General features: G+C 41.9%; 1 protein-coding gene across 3 annotated transcripts; it reads right to left on the bottom strand.

The window, feature by feature from the left end:
* Window positions 1-44: 44 nt before the first annotated feature.
* LOC117857199 (homeobox-DDT domain protein RLT2) lies at window positions 45-16,998 on the bottom strand. 3 transcript variants are annotated; one of them, XM_034739717.2, is made up of 18 exons: window positions 15,879-16,998; window positions 15,264-15,779; window positions 12,472-12,548; window positions 11,127-11,645; window positions 10,947-11,039; window positions 10,702-10,866; window positions 10,403-10,622; window positions 9,277-9,377; window positions 8,417-8,503; window positions 7,336-7,470; window positions 7,063-7,218; window positions 6,205-6,414; window positions 5,408-6,121; window positions 4,779-5,327; window positions 2,888-3,496; window positions 2,685-2,789; window positions 1,453-1,698; window positions 45-1,205 (listed from the first exon to the last, which is right to left on the bottom strand). In XM_034739717.2, the coding sequence occupies exons 1-18, from the start codon at window positions 16,099-16,101 to the stop codon at window positions 384-386; spliced, it is 5,547 nt and encodes a 1,848-aa protein (XP_034595608.1). In that variant the 5' UTR covers window positions 16,102-16,998; the 3' UTR covers window positions 45-383. The 3 variants fall into 3 exon arrangements, with proteins under 3 accessions (XP_034595608.1, XP_034595611.1, XP_034595612.1); XM_034739720.2 differs by lacking the exons at window positions 15,264-15,779; window positions 15,879-16,998 and adding an exon at window positions 14,440-14,464; XM_034739721.2 differs by lacking the exons at window positions 15,264-15,779; window positions 15,879-16,998 and having other exon boundaries at window positions 12,447-12,554.
* Between the last annotated feature and the right edge of the window lie 254 nt (window positions 16,999-17,252).

Raw genomic sequence — 17,252 nt, 5'->3', positions numbered from 1 at the left:
CTCTTCTAGGGTATGGATTTTTGGGAGAGCTGGACACATGTCCATGCATGGCAACCAATGCTACATGGTAATATATCGCCTCAGGCACATTGTACAGCTCGGGGGAATTCCCCGGCAACATAACTAGCTCGGTACAATCTAACACTCGTCTAACGAGTAGGCAGCCACGCTGCGCCTGAAAATCTATAAAAACCTGCAGTGACAAAAAACAGTCCTGCACATCCCCTACCCATCGAACATCAGTTCAGTTCAGCATCTACATTCCTTTTAATTTAAGCATCTAAGATTTTCTTTTTTTCACCCGCAAAGGGAAGTCGAGCGAAGATTACTTGAATTAGATGTCGAGGGAAGATTACTTGAATAGGCCCCTTCTTTCTCCATTCTTATTCGCTGTAGTCAGATGAATATGAGGTAGCATCTTCATCCTCATCCACATTCATTTCCCCTCCATCTCCATCATCAACAATTTCATCATCCTCGTCCATCTCAATGTCAGCATCATCAACTGCATGATCTGCATCATCTTCTTCCGCGTTCTCATCACCTTCAGCATCTTCATCCTCCTCGTCAGATTCAGGGTCCATCATGGACATCATTCCATGGGGCCTGGACCCACTTGAATAGCCTATTGAGTAATCTGGAACTTGCTCTTCATAATCGTCATCCATGGGTTGGCCATTTTCCTCATTATCTTCTGACTGAGATCCAGAACTGTTCTCATCACCTTCAGTGTACGGCATTCTGGCCTCCAAGCCCCACTCATCTGCACCAGAGCTTCGTGGAGACTCCTCAACAGTAGCAGGCTTTGAACTGCTAAGCATGCTAAAGCTTCCTAACAAATTTGCCTTTGGAATTGATCTGGCTCTGCCCTCAGATGGCTGCCGAGACCTAACAGTTCGACGTCCTCGTCCACGAGCACGACCACGTGCCCGCCCTCGCCGTGCGTTCTTCCTTGGCGCTTTATCAGAAGCAACACCGTCATCCTTAAATTCGACCCTCGATGAGCTGCTAACACCTCTTGGGACCCTTCCACCTCGACTTCGACCTCTGCCTCCCCTGCTACCTCCTCTACTTCCGCGTCCACGACCTCTACGGCCGCTACCAGGAAGCCACCTTCCACCACCATACAGATCTGAACCAGTTGGTGGTTCAAGTGGAGTTGTTTCCTGTTTGCTCTTAGCAACTGTATACCTTGATGGAAATTTCTGCAGCAAGGAGTAACATAATTATACAATCTGTAAGGCAAATGATTGATAGCATCATATATAGATGGAAACTTTGTCCAAAGATCAAGGACATGACAGCATTTCAAAATTCAAAAGTACAATAGCATAGCGATGGGGTAGCTGATCAAAACATGAACTAAATCCAATGCATGTGATTATTAGTCCAATAAAAGAAAAATAACCTCAGTTTCAACGAAAAAACGGTACTGTCAGAATTTTAACTTACCATGAAACCTCCACCATCTCTCTCCATCTTTTGATTTTGTGTGTACGAAACAGCTGAGTCTAGGTCTAACATTCGGACCATGACAGCAGCGGTAGTGTCAGGAACCCATGGAAGGACAGAAGCAGATCCGGCCGGTAATAAAGGATTCTGGGGTGCAACATCCTGTGAGTTTAGACACTCACTTGTTGTTTCAAAATCAGAAGAGAGGCGATCTCGTCTTATTGCACCTTCCAGAACAGTCAAGAGCTGCAAGGGAGTGGAAAAGACAGTCTCAGAGGTCATGTATCACAGCAGATATATGAAACAAGTACCAACCCATCAACACACATGTTTCCATAAATCTTTACAGAGAAGAATGACAACCGCACAAAAGTGGTATACCTAAAATAAAAGGGGAACTGCAGCTCTTTAGCTATGCTAGTATTATCTGTTGCACCATCGCAAATTTGGTAGTTCAATTTAGTTATGAATGCAAAGCTGGTACTAGTAAACCAGAGCACAATTTGTGAACCCACATTATTCAAGGTACCATGCTCTTGATCATGGCAAGTCCTCATCAGGACCAGTTTTCAGAATCACCTCCAAATAATAACAGATAGAGGATAACGGGTAAGTTATTTCAGCAACAATAATTACCAACGTTCATCAACACATAGCAGCTTAATAAGGTAGTTATACCTCCACAATTGCTTAATACGGTTTTCAAATAAGGCATCAACCATGTGCTGCATCCAATGTTTCAAAAAGCACCAGGCACTAGGCAGGCACAATCAAGCTCCGCCGAGTGCCTAGGTGAGACTAGGTGGCTGTACTTCTTGCAAGCTAGAGTAACACCATGTTACATAGAATGGACTCAGTATATCGAATAAAGATTGGCATTATCTTGCAACCATGAGTTCCATGACCATAATTCATCTTTCTCCATCTCTTATTCTCTTAAATCTCATTTTTTATTTTTTGGAACAAGTCCTAACTCCTACGTGATCCATGAAAAAACGCCTAGATGCTAGGCGAGGTGCTGTTGCTCTACCTGGCGCCTAGGCACTGCCTTTTGAAACAAAGGCTGCACCTGGTCTTGGCGACTAGCTAAAAAGTGCTGGAAAACCCATTAAAACTTGAGGTAATATACATCTGCTAAGCACAACATGAGCTCAGGACTGCAGGTAACTAGAGTTTCAGTAGAAAATAGGAAATGATGGGAGGCCAGAGTTGTGGGTAAAATTATACAAAACCTGGAATACTTCAGCAGTAGATTTGGTAGCGTATAGCTTCACACTCCAAGATTTCCGATACACATCCGTCCAAAATGGTTGAAGTGCTTCTGATGGTACCGATGCCTGTAAAACAAAAGAACTAATAAGTTGCTTAGGTAGCTCAATTGGATAAAAAGAAAAAACAAGAACTGAGCAGGAACCAACAAAACATGTGATTTGACCTCAATCGAAGCTAACTGCAGCTTGAGCAATATCATTCCTATTGGAACAGAATAATCCACAATTTGCATCTTCCAGTTAGGGTCAGTTCTCTGCTTCTCTTCACATTGTGTTGTATGCTCAGAAAAATTGTAAATGGATTTGAAGGTCTTATGGCAGGAAGAACAGTGCCTTTCTTCCGCTAAGTAGATCTGATAGCAGAAATTACATGAATGCAGCAACTCAGAACATCTTTTCACGCCATACTTCATGGCACATGTCAATTCCTGATTGTAGCATTCCCTCCACATCCATTTCAAAAATGCATCTGCCCTTCTTGAGATAGCTGTCTTCTCAAAATCATTACGTCCAAGTTCAACTTTAAAAGAATCAGAATATTCTGTGGCACTGTCAACACTAAAAGGAGTACTGTTTGAGCTTCCACTATGACAATTTGCCCTTATCATGTCAGTAGCCCCGTTCTTTGGATACCTTCCTGTAGATAGTTCTATACTTGCACCTCTCCTCTTAATGGCTTCCTTAAAGGTTGGCTCAATCATTTGCAACATTGAATGAAGCTGTGCCTCCCGGCTGCCACGTGTATCGAGGGCAGCCACTAGAGAATCAAAGGCCTGCATTTTCATTAGATAAAATGTCCAAAAATTAGAGAGGTGGTTTATACATAATGCTTTTTTAGAATCCAGCTAGTAATGTCATGAACATTGAAATTAAAATCGAGCAGGTTTCTATTTATTAAGCTTGCATTAGACAATATCTGCTTAGCAGTGTGGCTCTCATGCAACATGAGGAGCAAGCCTTAGCTGGCGAAAGATGACAATAATGCTGATAGCAATGTGCATCTTAGACACTGAAATGTTAATAACTGCGTATGAAGAGTTAGATGTATATTTCAATAAGTAGATACAGAATATATGCATTCTGAAGTTTTATTTCACTGATGCCAGACAGATCTTGGAACCCCCTGTTAAGGTAACTGAAAATTAACCAGCTGTTTCCCAGGTGGACTACTATAAGGCAATATTTCTCAACACTGGATATTCCCGATTCTTCAAATAACATTGTTGTTTCAGATTCTTCTGAAACAACATTAACAGCATGCAGAGTCACCAAAACTTGGTGTTACTACAAATCCAGGTATAAATGGGGACCCTCAATGACCAGCAGTGACCACATGTCAGGGATTTGGAACAAGAGAGTGGGCATGGACAATGCTGACAGGCAGTAAATGTCTGGATCCCAACCTTTATCTAGAACAGTTAAAATTAATTCAAATATAACTTCAAACATGTTCGACTGAAACAAAACAAAAAAGCCAATATCCAAGATATTTGTTTTTAGAAAAATATTTTTCTTGAGCTGACACAGGACTGCATGCCATTATATTAAGAAGGAATAAAAGGATTGATCTCACAATATACAAAAAACACCACAAACACACACCACACCACCATACCCGCATAGGGAGAAAGCAACAAAAACACAACACAGAACCAAAAAAGAAGAGGCTTGGACCAGCAAGGTCCAGAAAAATATTGAGAAAAAAAGAACTCAGAAAGTGCCCAGCTAAAAGGCATAACACCCCAGCAACTCCAATGGTAATATTCCCAATTTTTTTTTTTACTGCGAAGCAAGGAACTTTCAAGATGTTTACCACCATTTGCCAGTCATACATTGGCCAAGCAATCCAGCAGTAATTTGGCAGAATCATACATGTACTGGCAATTCCAGAACCAAACATCACTTAGATGATAGATCTTCACAGGTGATGTTAATGAAAATATTATCCAGAAAATAGCATGATTTAGCATCTGATCATGAGTTTCTTAGAGCATAAGCTATGTCCCATAGTAAAAGTAATCAAGTAGAATCTAATAGGTATAAACAAAAAATTACCTCCTCTGAGTCAATAACTCTCCAATATCCATCTTTGGACTCAAAAAAGATTCTTCCTGAGCCAGGATCATTTGGCGATGCTGAAGTTGTAAACTGCCAATACCTGTTTCCCCTCCGATCGTGACCTAGGGGCAGAGATCTGTAAACATAGAGCTGTTCTGCCCGGTGACCAATGTACAATTTCAACTGAGACCGTGTTTTATCAGCATAAGCATACTGCTGAACAGACGAAGCATCTGGGGTTGCCATCATTTCCTGGCCTACACCATTTCTCTCATAAGATATACTACCAGCATTACCTTGACTATGCTGATCAAGTATTTCACAATTGTTGATGGTTCCCATATGTCCATCATTCTCTTTATAAGCATTACAGGCTGGAGTTGAAGTGCTCTCTGTAGCATTGTTTTCTTGATACATATCAGCCTTCAAACCCATGTAAGAATTATATTGCATTCTGCTAGCAAATTCTTCCTTGGAACGCCTCTTGTCAAGTTGCACCTCTGCCCACATTTGCTTCTTTAAGGCATTTGCTAACTCCAAGCGTTCCTGCAAGATTCTGGATCAGGTGTTTCCCAATGAGAAATAACAAGATAAAAGAGTAGTTTAAGCAGGGTCATTGGATATACCTCAAGAACACCACGAATGGAGTTCCCTTCAGTGGCAACACCAACAAGGGCAACCAGTGCATTAAGGCGTTCTTCGACACTAAGATCGCAATAGTCACCTTCTGCTAGTGCACGTACCCAAGGCTCCACTTGATTGCTTTCATCAATTTGTGTATTTTCAGAATTGTCAGGGGTTACTTCATGATTAGCTGATGAGGCTCCAAGAGGTGATTCATTACCAGTATCTGCTGCAATGGACTTCCCTAAAGAAGGGAGGGGAACACCTTTTGCAGATTTAGTAAAACTACTTGATGAGTTCAATGCATTACCCACACTATCTGCCTCGGTCTTTATGTCACCAACTTCAGTTGTAATTGGTACTTCATCTTGTGCCTTGACAGCAGGAAGAGGATCCTTGTCATCTTCCACTTCAGTATTCACATCATCACCATCAGGGTCATCATCATTGTCATCACATTCAGAGTCATCATCCCTCTCAGCCTCATCTGCCTCCTTTTCAGCTTCAGAGTCAGAAAGGACATTTTGAAAAGCCCTAATTTTTTCACGTGCTGCTGACAACACAGCCTCAGAATCAGCTGGATCTTTTCTATAAGGTGATTTCACACAGTATGTTGAAGGAGCAGTTCTCTCAAAAAGTTTTGTATCCCTAGATAAGGCAGCAGCTATGGATGCCTCAGGTGTCTTGCTTGTTGTTAGGTCTCTCAATCCAGATTTCTGAACATGAAATAGCAGCTTAGAAAATTAGAGACAGCCACAGAAGGCAAACGAAGAAATTAACAATACATATATGTATGCACCTGAATTTTTTCTGCTACTTCCAATATTGTGAGACCTTTGCTTCCTTCAAGAGATAGCACATGGAAAGCTGCAAATTTTACAGTTCCAGGAGTGAGACGGTGCCGGGATCTACGGCGATGGGTGTAACCTCTTTCTTTCATCAAAGCGGCAGCATTCACTGCTGCTGAACCATTTCGGAGTGTTGATATAACATTCTCACCATCATGACCCTGCACCAAATTTTGCAAGACCTTGTGAGAACTCTTTTAGATGTTTTTCTTGCCATGCAGAAAACTTAGATAGTGGTGTGAATCATGTACTACAGGGATAAGCTTTAGAGAACTAATTTTATATCCACATGACTCAGCATGTATGTTAATTTTTCATCAGAAATGTCCGATTTCCAGTATATCCAACTATACTCTTTCAGTTTTGGCCTTCATCCTAATCACAGGAACCAAGGTCCCGAATACAGTGCAAATTAGACTTGACAGATCACACAAAATTCCAGCCTTTTGCAGCCAATATTGGAAACAGGTAAACTGGTTATCTTTAAAATCAATTCATATTTGTAAATAATACTTGCCATTTCTTCACAGAAAGGTGCCAGATTCATAAGTGCTCAGTGTCATAAATTGATGCAGCAGATGCAAATTAGAATAGACCACAGCACAAAACAAGACAGTGTGAGTTTGTTAGTAAGTTGCTGGCATCATCCAACAGGAATCAGTTGACCATTAGGTTACAAAGCAATGTATTAGTTAAGGAGAAAATTATAACAAAACACAAATGTCTTGGTGATTTATGTTACATAATATTATGAATGACTTTGAACTGAAATAATCTTAGAGGCAGGTGGATTATATAGGAGCACATACCTCATTATCATTACGATAATAAGAATCATCGACATTCCTTTTCTTTAATTGGGGTCCAAAACCAGCAGATAAAGCAAACTGCCGTAATATTTCAGGCCATGTAAGAAGATTCAGATGGCGCTGCCAGCTACGTATATTAAATCCCCAGGCATATGCCTATCAGAAAGAAACATGAAGGTTCAAAGAATATATAAAAAACATCAAGCAGACATGATTACAAGAAGAATAGAATATTTAAGAAAAACATTAAATCTGCAGCACATAGATGCTCACCCCTTCTACAATTTGTGGATGGCCACCTCCCGGATTCACCCCCAGTGCAATTGATGGAGTCCTAGCAACATCTTCAATATCCTTTATGATGGATTTCAGCAGAGCAATATGTAGCTCCCCCAACAGCCTTGAATCCTATCAAAAGAAATAGTATAACAACTTAGGATAAGACAGGTGCAGAAAAAAATGTAAATTATTAGTATATCAATTCAGAATATACTAGCTTCCAAGCCTAGTGGCTAATTTGTCCAAGGCTACAAAATTCTTATAAAAGCAATACATAATCCTACAACAAACTCCAGTAAGATAACTCCCAGAATCACATGGATATGTGAAAGTTGTGAACATAATAAATAACTGGCATAGACACCCGCTAATGCCCAAATCTCCTGACAGCTAATTCCCAGTGTCAAAACGGTTGTCGATAATATAATAAACACTCTGGCACGAATACATACACCATACTACGGATTTCAGTCATGTAACGCCTATGAGTCAAAATGGAACACAAATAACTCTAACAAGATCAAATAAATAAATACTAAGAAAAAGCTTCTCCTTGCATATTGAGTCAAATGCAAACCAAACTCATGACAACTATCCATTTGGAACAAAAAGGAACTTGGAATTGTTTCAGCTTTGCATATGACCACAGAGATCCGAATTTGATAATTACTATTCAATAATATATACAAAATTAAAATTTTGTAGAAATTGATATGTTATGACTGAACAATGTATTAAAACTTTAATGCCAGTATAGACAACATAGAAATCAATCCACTGAGCAATATCTAATCTGACATAAGAAATGTTATAGAACCACTAGCAGAAACTAAATCAGACAAACATAAGGCTTGTGGTAACTCCTGTTTAATTTAATACTTATACATTCATTGCCCCATGCCAGAGGTAACATTTGATCAATCATCTGCTTGTATTAATTTGTGCCTAGAACTTACCAATGTCACGAAGCGTGAATCACGTAACCATACAAATCTCATTATTCAATTATCCTCCACTTTGCCAAAACTCTACCACCAAAAAAGCATACAGAAGTACAGAGGAACAAAGAACTTACATAATCATGAAGAGACTGAACAAACTCATCAAGTGTAACTGGAGAAAGACCTAGAACATCAGTGAAAGTAATCAAGAATCTCCACACCTGCAAATCAGTTAACAAATTCACATTAGACAGGAATTTGCAGTTCAAAATTTTTAAGTAGCATGAACAAATTTAAAAATTAATGATGTCTTAAATAAGCACTAGCAATTTAGTCAGCTGGAATGTATATCTGACAAATGCGTCACAAGATAACATATTACATGCAAGAGATAAACATAAAACCTGATTCCAAATCTACTAAATGCAAATGAGCTGCCTTAATTAATTTATCCATTTGCAATACAACACAATAAGTTAAAATAAAAAAACAAATGTACTGCCAAACAACACAAAAATGTCCAGTGCTACTATTATTATATCTCTTGAGAAAATGAATATAGTATACGTAAAAGGTTATATGAACGTCATAAATGCTATAGTACATAGACCATCATAGAATTGATGACCGTGTGTTTAAACATGTATGCCCTTTTCAAATATATGATGATTAGGATAAGCTAATTAGTTCATTTTTGAACTAATTAACTTGTCCTAAATGTCATATTTATAGACGGAGCGAGTACATATGTACTAGACAGCAGCATAAGAGAAGATAAACAAACAAGAGCAGAACATCTCAATGAAATGAAATAGTTGTGATTTAGTGTTTCTTAGGAACTGCTATGCCAAATGAATGTAATGTGGCCATTTATGAATTGGGGTTACCTTTGGATATTTTGCTAATAATACTAACCAAGATAGGTTTAGGATCTGAACATATCTTAAGAAATATCACAATCATTAAAAGAAAAGAGTAAGAAAGGCAGCATTACCATCAAAAGCTTTCCAACATTATCCTCGGATCCAATCCAAGGCTTTATAGAAAATGGCACCTTCAGTCTCACCGTTTGAGGAGGAAATTGACTTAACATGCCTGGAAAGGAGAATTAAAAAAAAAAATCAAACCATGTAAATTGAATTATGCAGTTAGGCTTCCAAAGTCAGAAATAGAGCGCACAACAAAAATAAGCTATTATAACGTCACATATATATTGCTTTGATAATGCCTTAATATCAGTACATGTCAAATGAGTGAGTCCATTTTTCAATTGCTAAAATAAACAACTATGTGGTGAAAAACTTTAGAGGGATTTTACCAAAAAGAAAGTTCTGTGTGAGTTATGGGAAAGGGTAATTAAATTTGTTAACAGTTAGAATAGTGTGAAGCAAATAAATAGTTGGTGAAAAGTGGAAAAAAAATTTGAACTACCAAAAAGATGTAATCTTCGTTATAAACTGATGTGTGTACCTATGTAGGTATGTCCTTCCCCTGGGAACCCCGGGGTGGTTACCATAGTCTATCTAGATCTGAATCAGGTTAGATAGTCTAGCGCTTTGGTTCTAAGCCCTCTGTGTAACTCTGTGTAAGAAACTTCCGGTATTTCCGTTTGTTGAATGGAAATGGGGTAGGCCTCGTATTGAAAGTGAATTTTTTTTGTATTATACTTTGAATTCAGAGGAATTAAAAAAGATTAGAGTGACTTTTCTAAAACTCCAAAATCCTGCTTTTTTTTACTTTGCAGTAAAACTAGACTTGTCAAGTTGTCATCATTATTTTGCAACTAACCAACCAAGCTGTTTCACAATTAGGCATAACTTGAGATCCAAACAAACCCTAAAAATCTTCCTGTCAGAAACTGCTCTATAATGTACACGCAGTGACCCTAAAGCAGTAAATATAAAGCATTCTCCAATGCTCAGGTTCTTACCTAGAAGTTTTATAGGTTTGTAACATATAAAAGACGACAAGTACAGATAAATGTGTAGTCTATGCCTCTAGTTATACTCTATTAATGATGGATAGTAAATTGGACCTTTGCCCAAGAAAGTCATTTGAAGTGAATTGTTACTTGTGGAAGAGTATCATTAAGGAGTTTGGAACTAACTAGACTAATGTACCTCGAAAGGAATCAAGCTGCTGCAATGTGTCGCTGTCAAGATGCGTTGAGGGCAACCCTTTGCTTTGTGCAGCTAATTCCATTAGTTCCAAGCGCTCATCTTCCATCAATTCCATATACTCCCTTGCAATTCTGCGTGCCGTAGCCCTTTCACTGGCAGCCTTTTGCCTTGCCGCCTCTTTTTCTTTTCGCATTTCCTCCTTTTGCCTTTGTTTCTCTGCCTGCACGTGTTTAGGCAGTAGGCATTAGCTATTTAGTAGACTCCATTATGGTTAACATTACAGGAACCAGAAAACTAACTCGTCTAGATTGCTTCTGCAAAAACTTCTCCATACGCTCATGTTCACGCCTTTGCTCTCTTTGGAACCTCTCTTCTTCTCTCTGCCTCTCACGCAGTAATCTCTCCTCTTCTTTTCTTCTCTCGCGATCAAGTCTCTCCATTTCCTTGCGCCTTTGCTCCTCTCTCTGCAGACGTCACATTGTAAACAAAATTTATAGTGAAAGACATAGATCTACTGACCAACAGTAACGGAAACCAGCAATACCTTTCTATTTAACATCTCCTGTTTCTCAAGCTCCTTCCTAATTCGTCTTTCATGAGCTTCAACTTCCTTTGCAATTTTTGCTTCTTCATTATGCTGAAGCAAATCCCAGACAAGTTAATATGCATATGAATATAGCGCTGAAGAGCAAGACGCATATATGAACTCAAAAGGAAATCATACTTTTCGTTTTCTTTCCACTCGAGAAGCATCTTCATCATGATAAACCCTTCTTTCAGATGATACAAGTGGGTTTTCAAATGCGGCAACCTGAGAAATATCAAACTGGCCTTCAACAGGAACAGAATTAAGGTTGCTATTAGACTGAGCCATCTCATGATCTGCTGGTACTGCTGGAAACGCCTGAGACCTGCTGGGTTGAGGCAACAGGCCAGAACCAGATGTGTGACCTTGAAAAGCATAACTAGGTGCGGCCTCCTCAGATCCATGGAGAAGTTGTGACCCTGAGGTGAGAGAAGATATCCTAGAATTTGAAATTTCCACTGGAGTGTCATAGTAGTGAGATCGGCTTGCCCTCTCATATGTATCACTTGGTTGCTCAGGAAGAAATTGATACTCATGGACCGCACGTGATCCAACATGAGGTTGGACTATGGGTGGATTACCAACTGTTGATTTTCTCTTCCCCGTAAATGAATTCGGAACAAAGGGGGTTTCCATGGTAGGTAAAAATGCTGAAGCCTAAGGGGGGGAAAAAGGAAGAATGGAAGATTAGAGGTGGTAATAATACTATGCACATAGAGTAGCCTCACCCTGAATTCTGAGAATACATATGAAGCAAAGATAATAAGGGGAACAAAGATTGCAGCATGAAAACTCACCAAGAAAAGAATATATGCTCATGGGATAACACTTGTAAAGATACAGTAGCTCTTCTACTAGTATGACCAATTGACCATAGGAAACATAAACCACCCATGTATAGCTTGGTGTGGAGAACTAATGAAAAAAGAAGAAAAAAAAAGGTGCCACCAAATACTACACGATAATTGTGCCATGCCAATATTGCTTACACCCAACTCACCCAATTCTGAATAACATCACCACATCAGTTACAACACATCTGCAGCGTATACTACTTAATGGTAAAGTCTTGACCACTTTGGGGAATTGTGGTGAAGGGGGTGTTCATAAAACTGGCACAAAATGATTTATGACTTTGAATCTTCAAGGCATTATTATCATTTAAAAGACTGAAAGCTATGCCCTATTCCAAACTGAATTGGCAATCACCACATGAGGTATGATGCACATGCACTCATTTGAGTAGGGCACACCACGTCGAAGTTTGGGCTAACAAATCAGCGCAACAACCGCAACACTCATAATCGCACATCAATATGAGAGTAATGTAAATAAACCCCACACTACCATCAATTTTAGCACTGATGCAATGTCACTCCAAAAATTATGCACATGCACGATCAGAAACCCAGTTTATGCAATGGCACAAATCCACCACAATAAGAGATACAAACTTACATTTAAAAGTTCCCTACATATATACCTTTAAGAGCTTCGGATCATGCCTAGAAAATATCTTTGTATCATAAGATCGCACAGGCTGCTTTTGTTGCTCCGGAACTGCCCAAAATACACAAGACAAAAGGAGTGTCAATAATTATAACTTATATTGGTAAGTGCACAAATGCAATTAATAGAATCCACATAAGAACTTCTATTCGACTATTCACCAAATACAGAAACTTATAGAAGCCATAGACACATGCCATTTAGCAAATGCTCATCTAATCTTTTGTTTGTACAATGCTATAGGGTGTATTCCAGAGTAAAGCCTTCTCAAGGCTCGATTGGTTAATCCTTTCCCCATGGGGATTGGTGGGGGGAGGATTAATTCCATGCCCCATGGGTAAGGGATTTAATCCCCTCCAATTTCCATTGGGATCAATTAACCAAACAAGACCACAAGGTGCTCCTAATCAAAATTTGGGCATTAGATGAGAATGAGATCCAGGGCTGGATTGGATTTAGAGATATGTGAAATTGGACGCAAACAACAAAATGCTCATCCACACTGTTATCAAGTCCCCATAAACATAATCGATTCAAATCTCGTTTATTGGATTTAGAGATATGGCCGTGTCTAATCTCCCAGTAACCTGATGCCGGAACACTGATGCCATATACTGGACTTCCATGCCAAATTCGGTGACCTGCTAAGTAGTCGTTGACTAGCCCTGGTTGATTCAGTGGCTTGCTGCCAGGCCTGATGGCAGGACATATGTGAAAAGAAATGGGATCCAGAGCTTAGGGCACAAGAAGTTATACCAGATCCAGAGACCACAAATCGAGAAGGGGAGGGAATACCAAGGGCCTGAGCCAAACCCTAGCACGGCCCCACCATCACCATGATGCTGTCTCTTTCAACTCCCAGTAAGTATCCTTCCGCAATCTCATTAAGAGCGAAGATGGAGGGGGAAGAATTAAGGAAGAGAGCTCTTGCTCATGGAGTTGGGGTGGCCCTCCCCTTGCAGCCTCCCTTCAGATCACTCCCTCTCTTGATGTGCAATGAAAATACACAGGGCAGGCGGGGGCGCAACGCAACACTTCAAGGGACGTTAATATGATGCTACAGTGCTCTCCCCAGCCCTAATATTAAATGGGCCTCACCTAAAGCCCAGGTTGCCAATTAGACATATGGCCCAGCAATCAGCACACTTTAGTTGATGGTTTGCAGTAGATTCTGGTGGCAGCCACTGTCGCAACCAGATTACAATGTCACGACTGGATGTGCAAGACGATATTTGGGGACATGGTTCTTCCTCTTGGAGTTAGGGAGGCACTCACGTTGCTGTCCCCAATCTAATCACTCCTCGCTTCTGCGATGGAAATACACAGAGGAGTGCATGTCTAGAGAGGCTGCAGCACTGCTCCATGCTGCCCTAAAACAAAATTGGGCCTCACCATAGGCCCATATATACCCACTGGACATAACCATAGGAAGTCAGCACGGACACTGCCACTTGATGGGTTGCAGTAGATGTTAGTAGCAGCATTTGAGGGGCCCTTTGGGAGAGCACCATCTCGAAGAATTCGTGAAGCTGGGTATCCCTAGCTCCATGAATTCCACGAATTTCTGGAGCTGGAGATTGAGGGTGTTTGGTTAAGGCATTTCACCCCTATTTAGACTAAAACGAGAGACTTAAACCAATTTATTTTAGCTTACAAACGCCAGATTTGGCGAGAAACGGAGCACAAGCTATCCCAAGTAGGCACTAAATTCCAATCTATGCCACATCTAACAAAGTATTGTTAAGGAAAATCATACAGAAGATTCACATCACACTGCATAAAACAAAGCAAGTAATTGAACACAGAAAACAAGGAAAGTCGTGATTAAGCACTAAGTGTACTAGAACAGCAAAAAAAACCAACTGCTATCCATACAACCTGTTCATACAGCTCCTTTTCAAACAAAAGATAAAAGGGTTCAACTCACTTGGGTGGTTGTTACCTCAGAAAACAAAAGGGCTTAAAACACCTGATTGTAACGGGGTAGATGGGTCGTATATGAAACATTTCCCAAGAGGAAATGTAGAAATTGAGAATTTGAGGCGCTTCAGCTGTGGAGCATTAATAAAGATGATTCCCGGAAAGAACTGACAATATTGAAACAATTCTATAAAAATTCAAGATAACTCATGTAAATAAGAGCTAGAATGTGTCGTGTGTATTACTAGGGAAGGAACACCTGCATATTTAGTAGCGAGCATGGATCTTGGTTTCATTAGTAGGAAGTAAAAACTGGTTTCCCTCAATAGGGCCATACGATGTGCGATTTTTACTTGATCCCTCACATTTAGAAATAATATCAAACTCCTCATCTTTAGAAAGAATACTAGTTTCATTCTTAATCAAACGATGGTCTCTTACAAATAATAGACCTGCAGGGTTTTCAACCTTACTTCTCATCTTAATTTTTCACTGATCAGTCATTCATACCCTTCACCGTATTATCTACCATATGTCCATATATTATTAAATAAATTCACCTCTCCAACCATACTGGATACATCTACTTGCAGGAAGTCAGGAATATCAAAAGACTGGCTATAATCAATTATTAAACTATTTTATCATAAGAAAAAGGAAACACGGAAGATTATTGAGTTCAACAAAAGAATACTTTTTAAAAAGGCGTTTGCAAAATCAACAAGTATTCAGCCAGGGCATAAGAGAAGCTGGAACATTTCCCCTAACAGGCCACCTTGAGCATTCATTGACTTAAACATCAGTGTAAAACACAAAGACAAAGACTTTAAATTTCAATATGCATACCAATGGGTGCACCAAAGGCACCAGGAGGAACGGGATCAAAATCAGTGCCAAGCACGGGACCATCCTCCCTCAGTGGTTCCCCAAGCTGTGACTCCACAGAATGAATCACATGGAGCTCAGATGGCGTGAGCTGCACCGATGGCACCACCGGTTGTGCCATCATAATTGGTGTCGGCTCATAATACCTCCTCCCAATATCCGGCATGGAGATCCTGGGCACTGCTGAGGACCGTCCGGCACCCCTTCGTGAGTGAGCTGGGTGCAATGGTTCATTGTACATCCCAGGAGTGCCCACCATAAGGTCACTGCTTGCCAGTGGTATTGCCGGTGTTGGTAACACTGGCAGTGGAGGCATCACTGGCGCTAGTGCAGCCTCTTCCTCCCGCCGCTGCCGCTTCGATGGTGGCTTGCGATCCTTGAGCCGGCGGTGGCAGAACCACATTTGCAGCTGCCTGTCCGACAGCCCTATCTTCTCCGACAGCTCCAACCGCATAGCCTCGGACGGGTACTGCTCCACTGCACCAAACCAAAACCCCACGAAAATGCTCAATCGGGAAAACACTAAAACCCGAAGAACAAACACACACCCAAATATATCCATCAAAATACACGAACCCGCATAGGTCTTCTCCAGGACCTCGAGCTGATAGGGGGTCTTCATCATCCGCTTCACCGGCTTCTCCGCCGACCCGGAGGTCTCCACGCCCGCCCCAGACGCAGACGCCGGGGCCGGGGCCGGCGCCGCGGGCGCCGGAGGCGGGGTCATCGCCTCGGCGGGAGCCTCCGGCGCCGCCTTCCCGGCGCCGTCCCCGTCCCCGCCGGCGCCGGTGGCGTCCATGGCAGCGATCCGGGGCCCGGAAACCTAGATCCGAGCACCTTCCGCGACCTCCAAAGCAACGCGCAGAAACTTCCAACTTTTCTCAGCCCACCTCGTAGCGTCTGCCCGCACCAAATGCCTCACAGTCGCTATATACCCCCCGCGTCGCCGCGCGGGGTGGAAACAAAAAAGGCGAATCGATGTGCGGCCGGATCTCCGCGGCGAAGGAATATCAACACCGACGGCCGAACGGGGGGAGGAGGAAAGGAATAATGGCACCAGCAATAACTTGAACACCACGAACACCGCCGCGGGCGCGGATGGATGGGTGGGTGAGGCGACGAACGGAGGGGGAGGAGGATAGGGATGTGGCGGAGGAGATTTGGGGAAGCCGCGAGCCAGGAACAGCAACGGGCGCTGGGGCGACTGCTCTCGAACTGGGAGATTATTACCCACGCGCTGCGGCGCTGGGGATTGGGTTTGGATCGCTGCTGCTGCTGCCATTCTGTGCAGCTAATAAAAACCAAACCCTTTTTTCCTCTTCCCCTTTTCGCTTGGGGGCTCAGGCTTTGTATTTCTTTTGTTTTGTTTTGTTTTTCTTCGTGGGAGTGGAGAGTTGTTTGGTGTTTGTGTTGCGCGAGTCGCTCGTAGTTGTGGCTGTGCAGCAGCTGCTGCGGCCTGCGAGATTGGGGAAAAAAAGGGAGATTAAAAGGAATATTTGGATCGATGGAGAGGGATGGATGGGATGGAATAATTAGCGTAGCGGGTGCTTGGATTTCTTGGGGTTTGATCTTTGCGGGGGTGGTGGTGGTGGGCTTTGTGCTTTTGACTAGCTGTGGGTTCCGGTGGGAAGGAAATTTGCGCCTGGATTTGGTGCCTGGTGCGCGCGTGTGAGGAGGAGATGGATTTGGACGTTCTGGCTGGGGATGCTGCTGCCTGGGTGGGTGTTCATAGGATTGTTCCTCCTGTACGATGGGAGGGTTCATTGGACGAAGCGCGCAAGGGGAGCTAGAACTTGGCCGGATCCTCTGCGCCGTGAACTTTGGGGTGTCCTACTGTTCGAGCAAGCGGGGGGAGGACGGGCACGTGGATAGATAGTGCCGGGGGCCTGTCTCGCCCGTGGGCTTTTGGCAGCTTGGCGTGTATCAGACGGTTTTGTTAACCTCAGGGCC

The sequence above is a fragment of the Setaria viridis genome, chromosome 5, assembly GCF_005286985.2.
Source record: "Setaria viridis chromosome 5, Setaria_viridis_v4.0, whole genome shotgun sequence".
In the NCBI taxonomy this organism is placed as follows: domain Eukaryota; kingdom Viridiplantae; phylum Streptophyta; class Magnoliopsida; order Poales; family Poaceae; genus Setaria; species Setaria viridis.
This window is presented reverse-complemented; position numbering and strand designations above follow the sequence as displayed.

Bases quoted from the DNA above. Each gene is read 5' to 3' on its own strand.
- LOC117857199 (XM_034739717.2), bottom strand. From the start codon at position 16,101: ATGGACGCCACCGGCGCCGGCGGGGACGGGGACGGCGCCGGGAAGGCG. The intron at 8,504-9,276 runs GTAATGCTGCCT...ACTGATTTGCAG, and splicing joins ATGTTGGAAAGCTTTTGATG to GTGTGGAGATTCTTGATTAC. The intron at 7,471-8,416 runs GTAAGTTCTTTG...TTCTTTTGATAG, and splicing joins TTCAGTCTCTTCATGATTAT to GATTCAAGGCTGTTGGGGGA.